Genomic DNA, 8795 nt, shown 5'->3' with positions numbered 1-8795 from the left:
CGGGCCCGCTGCTCCCCTTTATTTAAAGACCAGTGCCCGCCCCGCAGTGACGTCACAAAAGGGGCAGGGCAGGCGGAAGTCTATAAATTCCGGCGCTGGAAGCTGGCAGTACTAGGTCGCGGCGGGGAGAGCAGGAGAAGAGCTCAACCCACACCCGCTTGCGACCCGCGCATTTTATCCAGGGGTCGGCCCGCACATCACTAGTGCCCAGTGTTTATAAATGACCCCAGTATCATTGGTGAAGTTGCCAAATGAGCAGATCTCTGGCCGATTTAGCTACAGGTATGGGACCTGTTATCCAGAATGCTCAGGGTTTTCTGGATAAGGGATATTTCTGTATTTTGGATCTCCATCGACTAAAAATAATTTAAGCATTAAATAAACCCAATAGGCTGGTTTTGCCTCCAATAAGGACTAATTATATCTCAGTTTGGATCAAGTACAAAGTACTGTTTTATTATTACAGAGAAAAAGGAAATCATTTGTAAAAATATAAATTATTTGATTAAAATGGAGTCTATGGGAGACGGTCATCCCTTATTTGAAGCTTGCTGGATAACGGATCCTATACCAGTACTCATGTAGATGGACACATTGTGCTGATCTGAATATGAGGCCTCTGGACCAACGATCAGATTCTTATTCCATCCTGTGCAGACTCATAGTGAGAGGATCACATCAACAGGTCGATACAGTCCTTGCCCAAGGGGATTCTCTCATTTACAACATAGAGATTTGCCCCATACACAGTCCAATAATCCAGAGGGACCAAGCCAGCAGTTTATAACAGTCTGAGTAATGCCTACGTTATTGCTTTACACTGGCAACAGTTACTACACCTCTCCTGCTCCCAGGCTCATAACACATATACAGATTAAAAAAAAGTTTACCAGTCAGTTCTACTAATAGGTTATACTAATAGCTTGTAGTTGTGGGGTACTGAGTTCACTTGTGACCTAATCAACAATCAGTGTATGTTCTCCCTGTACACAATTTCCCCATACACCCCAAACCCATACCTCTATGTTAGCTGTCGCTTGTTGAAAAACTGACAGTGGTGTGTGTTGTGTGAATGTAATAGGGACCCGAATATGTGAGCTCTTTCACCGTTCAAATCAAATCAAATTTGAAAACTATGTTTCAATTCATTAACGGTCATTAGTGTTTTGTTGAGTTGGAAACACATGATAATATTTGCATTGGCAAATTGGGCAAATAGTGGTTTGTTCTTTGGATAGTAATAAGATCACCACATTAGAAACCTATTTAGACCTGCCAGCAGAGCAGAGATATATCTGACCACCAAGGACTAGAGTCCTGCACAGAACCATTTTCTAAGACCCGGACCCACATATTTACCCACTTTGATCCGCTACCCGACCCAGACCCACAACTGCCTTATCCCAACCCGCCGACCAGCATCAAACCGGAAGTGACATCATCAAAAGTGGGCAGGGACAGAAACCAGTTTTGTAAAACTTTAAAAGGAGTAAATTATAGACAATATTACATAATATAAGAAATTTAGATGAGACCCGCAACGCACATCTATAGCCACACCTGAAAATCCTCACCTCATTCCGCAGGGTGCCCACTTTTTTTGCAGGTTACCCGCAGGTAACCGACCCACTGCAGGACTCCAAGGAGCTTGTTTTGGCCCATACATAGACCACACTTGGTCAGAATTTATAGTTTATGTGCTGTGTGAAACCTTTATAGATGCTGCTATACAAATACATTTTAATATTAATAAAGTGTTTTGCATTTACCTGTATATTTATAACTAAGCTGCAGACAGACTGGAGTCTGGGCACTTGCTAAGGCATTTTGCCATTATTTTTCATAATATGACAGTCAGAGGCTACATGAGGCTTTGAGTCTTACACATCAGCCTTACTTGTCAAATCCATCATGCTGCCCTGAATAAACACAGATATTGTGAGATCTGGTCCCTGTGCACTTGCCAATATGGTAAATGCGTGTGTCTAAAATGAAATACAATTGCAGAATTACCATTGTTGTTGTGAACACACTCAAGTCTGCAGGACCAAGTTCACTCAAGTGCAAATGAAGAACGGAGGTTAAAGGTCCAGAAAACAGCCAACTGGGAGGGGCTCATTTAGGCAAACATGTGATTAGCAAAGCTCCAGGGCATCCCCGACGGTTCCCTTGTCTGCAAAATGGACACAAAGGTTAAAGAGGACGACTCCTTTCCTTCATTTGCAATAGTGAGGAGAAGAGGTTTGCTGGACTGGGGAACACGGACATTGGAGAAGTGAAATTGAATTTAATGCATTTGAATGTGGGAAAAGTCTGGATTACACACACCCCAACATTTGCACTTAATTCAAACAGGCAGCAATGTGAGGTGATCTGGTGCATTATTACTGAGGAAAAACAAATACACCTTAGGGTTGATCAAGGGAAAGAGCAAACTCTAGAGCAATTAAGGGATGATAATATGCCATAAATCCTAATTAGAGAATGCTATGGTTGCTCTTGGCTCTATCTGTCACTCAATGCTCATATTTTATCTAGTTTCCAGTCTGTTACCTCCACTCTACCCTCAACCCACACATTTCTCTTATGTTCTCTACTACCCTTCGGTTTCAACTAATCCTGAATGTCCTTCTCGCCTCACTTTTTACCCACATCCCCCAATATCATCCTGCGCTCCACTTACTTCATCTTCCTTTATATTTTACTGTCTGCTTCCCCCTGTTGTTTTATCCTCGTGCTCTTGTCTTGGCACACTCCTCTCATCCTCTGGTCCTTCCCCCTGTGTACCCCCAGCTCCACAAAGCAGTCCTGCTTTTCAGTTTTTATACCCAGCCTTTTTTTTTTAATTTGAAACCTTTTATCGCCCCATAATTCATTTGAAAAACATCTCCGGTTTTAATGCAGCAGAGGGTCCTTTTAAATGGGGTTCACTGGTGTAGCTTTAGGCTAACTTACAGTATATGTTATTGACTGGAAAATTCTAAGCAATTTTTCAATTGGTTTCATCTTTTTATTTTTTTTTATTTTTTATAGTTTTTGAATATTTGCCTTTTCTGATGCTTTCCAGCTTCCAAATGCTCTTTAAGGCTACACACTTATTGCTAATTTCTATTACTCATCTTTGCACAAGTCTATCCAAGATCAATGCTGCCAAGAAGAAAACAACAAAATATAAACATTCTGAACATGACCAATAAAATTTATTAAACAACATATTTACAGAAATATATACAAACTTTAGGTAAATATTAAAATAGACCATTTACAATTTTAGAATTTCATTCAAAGGCGGCTTTTTAAAAATAGGCCAACTTGTGTCCAATGTCTTTTCTTTTTTTTTTCTTAAGGTTTAAACAAAAAAAAATTATCGGCAGCAGGCTAAAATTAAATTAGTTGGTTTTTTTTAACCCTCCTAGTGCCATTGGACACTGTAGCATGATGCATGCTCTTAGTGGCACTCGGAGGGTTAACTAGGGCAAATATTAATCGAGTCATTGTAGTAAAAGAGTGGAGCATGCAATACCTTGTAGTCGGACCTTCTCAGGCCCTGATCATGCTGTACTTGCAACACGGACACATACATCACTTTACAAATAAAAACAAAAGACAACTTTGGTCCATTAAAACATCTGACGTAAAACAGTTTACACATAAAATAGCTAGGGTTTGTACAGTTTCAACAATTAATTACAATACTATGTACAAATGCACATTTTATATATAAAATAAGTTATTTAAAATAAGACAATATTAGATCTGTTCAAATTACATGCGAAATCTTCCTACAATGCAAAGGATTTAGAGCACTTAAAGTTTTCAGAGCATTATAGTCTTTTACGGAATCTCCTCGTGGACATTTAACCCTTTGTTAGAGAGCAGGGTTCGAATCTCCATTGCGCTTCTGTGGTTTTCTGTGGCACTGTGTGGTAGAAGCAATTAAGCTCTTCAACAGAACTGCCATACACTGTCGTGCAAAACACTGCATGCACCACAAACAGCTGGGGGTAAGTGCAACTGTCTAAGTTAATTCTATTAGTAGCACAACTGCTTTCCTGGTGCAGCTTCCTGCGCTGCAGATTAGCCCCTTTCCAGCAACAGTAGCTAGAAGCGCGATGTAAGGTGATCAGGCAACTTAATTGCACGATTGTTTTGCCTGTAAAATAATGGCCTTCTATCAACGATATTATTTCCTGCATTTGCACATGCAAGGAAGGGTTTGGACTCCTAAGACCTGAAGGCTTGGGCTCTAGAATTTGCTTGACCTTCACACATCTTTAGAGAAACAGTGCTTATGTTCGGGAGAGACATGGCCTCCTTAAATTGCGCTAGATGACCCATCTTCTGCAGCCTTGCTTACCGAGGAAGTCTTTTAATAGCTGCAGAATGTGACATTGTCATATAGGTGTCAATTCAAAATCATCATTGACTTCCACTAAGGGGACATAGAATTCTTGGATTTCGTAAATGCTGACAGATTTGTACGTAGCAGGATCAAGTTCCTGGAGTTTGAGCTGCCACTCTAATCTCTGAACTGCGTTTAGTGCTGCTGCCTCGTGTTGCTGTCTCATGAGAAGGCATGTCTGGAACAAAAAAAAAAAAAAAAGAAAAAAGAATGGCATTCGTAAGGCAGGAAAAACACTGAATACTTGTCGGTTATACATTTTATTTCATATTAGAATCTGTTTCCTCATCAGTTACACAGAAGTGTTATTCATTAAAAGGTAACAGAAAATAATGAATACACTATTAATAATGTGTAATGAGCATTACAGGAGAAGGAAAGGCTAAAATTAAGTAAGCTTTATTAGAAAGGTCTATATAAATACACCAGTAAACCCTCAAAGTAATGCTGCTCTGAGTCCTCTGTCAAAAGAAACACAGCATTTCTTTCCTTCTATTGTGTACACATAGGCTTCTGTATCAGACTTCCTGTTTTCAGCATAAACCTCCAGGGCTAGGGCTTGAGCATGCTCAGTTTGCTCCTCTCTACCTCCTCCCCTTCCTGCTGTAATCTGAGCTCAGAGCTATGAGTGAGCAGGGAAAGGTAGAATCACGAAGCGATATCACAACAAGCTAATATGGCAGCTGCTATCCTAAACAAACAGAGAGAGCTTCTAGAGCTGTTTATGCAGGTGTGGTAAAGCATTCTGCAGAATAAATATAATAGCTTGCACTATCGTGGCTAATCTATTGGCAATAAACTGCTTCAGTAGCTTTCCTTCTCCTTTAAACCAATACTTAAATAAAATTCATTTAATCCCAAAAGTCTTCCAGGTGTTATCACTAATGTAAAGAGGCCAAATAAGGCAAACTCATTAGGATCAATCACTCCCCCGAATGAATGTAAAACTGCTCAAAGTGATTGGGGGGTTTAGAATCCTCAGTAGGCCCTGATCAGCCTGATTTGGCCAGTGCGTAGGGCCTGTTTTACTCGGCAGAAGAGACTGGAAAAGCTAAAGTGAAAGTGTTTTACTTTCCTTGTTTAGTTTAAGCACAAACACCATAGATATGTCTTAGTTATAAACAGGCACACGCCACATACATTGAGCTCATGTTAAAAAGGGATGGGGTGAGTATACTGTCCCTTTAAGGGCGATGGGATGTTTTATCATCCGCACTAAATCTCCTCCAACGTGGGTGACAAAACATCTGAAAATACATTTGCATTGGTGTCAGTGAGAATCTCCTTTGGTACAACATTTAAATCAGATAAGTGCCTGCGTGCATTGACATACCAGTCTGTGCTGCTGAATGGCAGTGGAATGGCGTTTTCTCGAACACCAAATGTACACACATTTAACATTAACCTACTTGCCCTTTGATTTTCCCATCTACTTTTTATGGTGCACTATTACATGTACCTAGACAATGACAGCCTCATTTGTTAATTATATATATTTAAAGGAACAGTAACATCAAAAAAATTTAAAGCGTCCTAAACTAATGAAAATATAATGTACTGTTGCCCTGCACTGGTACAACTGGTGTGTTTGCCTCAGAAAAACTACTATAGTTCATATAAACAAGCTGCTGTGTAGCCACGGGGGCAGCCATTCGAGCACAGGATACATAGTACATAAGAGATAAGCTCTGAAGAATCCCATTGTATACTACAGAGTTTATCTGTTGTGTAACCTGTGCCTTTTCTTCTTATTCAGCTTAGAATGGCTTTCCCCGTGGCTACACAGCAGCTTTTTTTACATGAACTATAGTAGTGTTTCTGAAGCAAACACACCAGTTTTACCAGTGCAGGGCAACACTACATGATATTGTCATTCCTTTAAAACACTTTCACTGTTACTGTTTCTTTAAGAATTGGATCTTTAACAAAAAAAAAAAAAGTGATGAAATTATTAGTCATTATGACATTTATAACATCTATAATTACAAACAGAACTGGAATTTCACAGGCATAAAAACATAACCCCCTTTAAACTTACTTTTAGTTTATCAAATTTATCATCAACATCTTGCAGCCAAGACATGAACTGCCTCGCATTAAAACGATCTCGCACGGATGCTTTACCATCTTCTGTCTTTATGGAAAGAAACAAAACCAGGATGATATTAGAAACAAGTGAGCAAATGCATATAGCACATCTGATCATGGTAAAACTACAAAAATTACATAACATTAAGTAATTATCACATGTCAATGGATGTTGACCCTCTGAAAAATTATTTTGTACTTAAATGGTATGTGGAAAAAGAAAGCTTAATCCTTACTACAAAATACAAACAAACAACAGAAAGTTTAGGCTAAAGCCAATGGCAGCATAAAGTGATTGTCAATATTCCTCTCTGTTTACCACTTCCCATATTTATCAAAGAGAAATGCGCTGCCTCCAGTTCAAGTAACAGTGCCTCTATGTGTTTTTAAAGCATACAGTTCCCAACACATTACTTTGAGAAAAGATATAGAGGTGCTTGGGCCATTGCCGTTTTCTGCCTGAAGACTGTGTAGTCACAACACCCCATTTGCATTGGAGCAAAGGGAGTGATTTCTTTTTTGAAAAACTTTTTTGCCGTGTATGGCAAATAACTTTTGATATGGGTTTAGCCCAAGAAGCCATGTACAAAATAATTATAGAAGGTTATGGTTGACAAGGGAAGCATAATGTTCTATACATATAAGATGCGTCTCTTTAGCTGCTTTAGCCTATTCACCTGAGACTCTTGTGGAACATTATACACCTCTGCATCCAGCAACACCGTGCATGCGCTGAATGGAAGCGACTGGTTGGCCAGGGTTCTTGCTGCTCTGTAATGGACACGCAAAACCTCCTGCTCGTTAGACACAATGAGCTTCTCCTGATTGGAAAAGTAAAAAAATAAATAAAGATGATCTGTAAAATACACTTTATACTTACAGAGAGGTAATGCACTAACAGATTCTTTTCTGTAAGGGTGCAATATTTGCATCTAAAGGACTGGTATGTCTTAATTGAAATTGCATGACTGTTTCAAAAACTCTCTCTCATGCTTGTCTGCCTGTAACGTCCCTGCTCGTCTGCCTGTAACCTCCCCTGCTCGTCTGCCTGTAACCTCCCCCGTTCGTCTGCCTGGACCCCCCCCTGCTCGTCTGCCTGGAACCCCCCCTGCCCTTCTTCCTGTAACATCCCTGCCTGTCTGCCTGTAACCCCCCCTGCTCGTCTGCCTGGAACCCCCCCCGCTCGCCTGCCTGGAACCCCCCCTGCTCTTCTTCCAGTAACATCCCTGCCCGTCTGCCTGTAACCCCCGCTGCTTGTCTGCCTGCAACGGTCCCTGCTCGTCTGCCTGTAACCCCCCCTGCTCGTCTGCCTGCAACGGTTCCTGCTCGTCTGCCTGCAACGGTCCCTGCTCGTCTGCCTGGAACCCCCCCCGCTCGTCTGCCTGTAACTCCCCCTGCCCTTCTTGCTGTAACATCCCTGCCCGTCTGCCTGTAACCCCCCCTGCTCGTCTGCCTGTAACCCCCCCTGCTCGTCTGCCTGCAACGGTCCCTGCTCGTCTGCCTGCAACGGTCCCTGCTCGTCTGCCTGCAACGGTCCCTGCTCGTCTGCCTGCAACGGTCCCTGCTCGTCTGCCTGCAACGGTCCCTGCTCGTCTGCCTGCAACGGTCCCTGCTCGTCTGCCTGCAACGGTCCCTGCTCGTCTGCCTGCAACGGTCCCTGCTCGTCTGCCTGCAACGGTCCCTGCTCGTCTGCCTGCAACGGTCCCTGCTCGTCTGCCTGCAACGGTCCCTGCTCGTCTGCCTGTAACCCCCCTGCTCGTCTGCCTGTAACCTCCCCTGCTCGTCTGCAGTTGAAAGACGTGTGTGCAGCAGCTGTTACCCTTTCAATGCTGTGCTGTAACCGAAGTTTCATTCTAACAACCTCTTGCTGTCGAAAGAGCTCCTTCAGTGGTTCTGATAGAGATGGAGGAGGTGTAATCTGAAAAACAACATAACACATTGATATTCCCAAACATCAAAAATATGTGCAGTGTTTAGTAAACAAAGTGTTACAAATAAAAATCACACACAGTATTCTAACAGCATGCATTAAAGTTGCTTCAGCAAAAGAACGCTCCGTTTAAGCTGCAGTCTAGGAATGTAAGTGCTGTGTGCTCCTGTGATCACTCACATCCAAATTTATGTGAATGCTGCCATGACAACCATCAATTAAAACACAGATCTGGCTTTATAGATAATCCCCCTGCATAAAGGACTCTAGCTTACAAAACAGTCACAAAGGGTGAATGGAGGAAGATGGATACTTGTAATACAATCTACCTTGCAAGGGGCGAACATGGAGTAGCCCCAATTTCCCAGTTTAGCT

General features: G+C 41.8%; 1 protein-coding gene across 3 annotated transcripts in view; it reads right to left on the bottom strand.

The window, feature by feature from the left end:
* Positions 1-3181: 3181 nt before the first annotated feature.
* ankrd12.L (ankyrin repeat domain 12 L homeolog) overlaps positions 3182-8795 on the bottom strand; it is a 76888-nt gene continuing 71274 nt past the window's right edge. For all 3 annotated transcript variants that reach the window (XM_041566361.1, XM_041566362.1, XM_018267886.2), the window contains 4 exons: positions 8310-8408; positions 7168-7311; positions 6441-6536; positions 3182-4580 (listed from right to left, as the gene is read on the bottom strand). In XM_041566361.1, the coding sequence (XP_041422295.1) occupies positions 4395-4580; positions 6441-6536; positions 7168-7311; positions 8310-8408 (525 nt within the window). In that variant the 3' untranslated portion in view covers positions 3182-4394. The remainder of the gene's footprint in view (positions 4581-6440; positions 6537-7167; positions 7312-8309; positions 8409-8795) is intronic.

This window comes from Xenopus laevis, chromosome 6L (assembly GCF_017654675.1).
Source record: "Xenopus laevis strain J_2021 chromosome 6L, Xenopus_laevis_v10.1, whole genome shotgun sequence".
Lineage (NCBI taxonomy): Eukaryota > Metazoa > Chordata > Amphibia > Anura > Pipidae > Xenopus > Xenopus laevis.
Note: the sequence above shows the minus strand (reverse complement) of the source record. Positions and strands in the feature narration are given on the sequence as shown.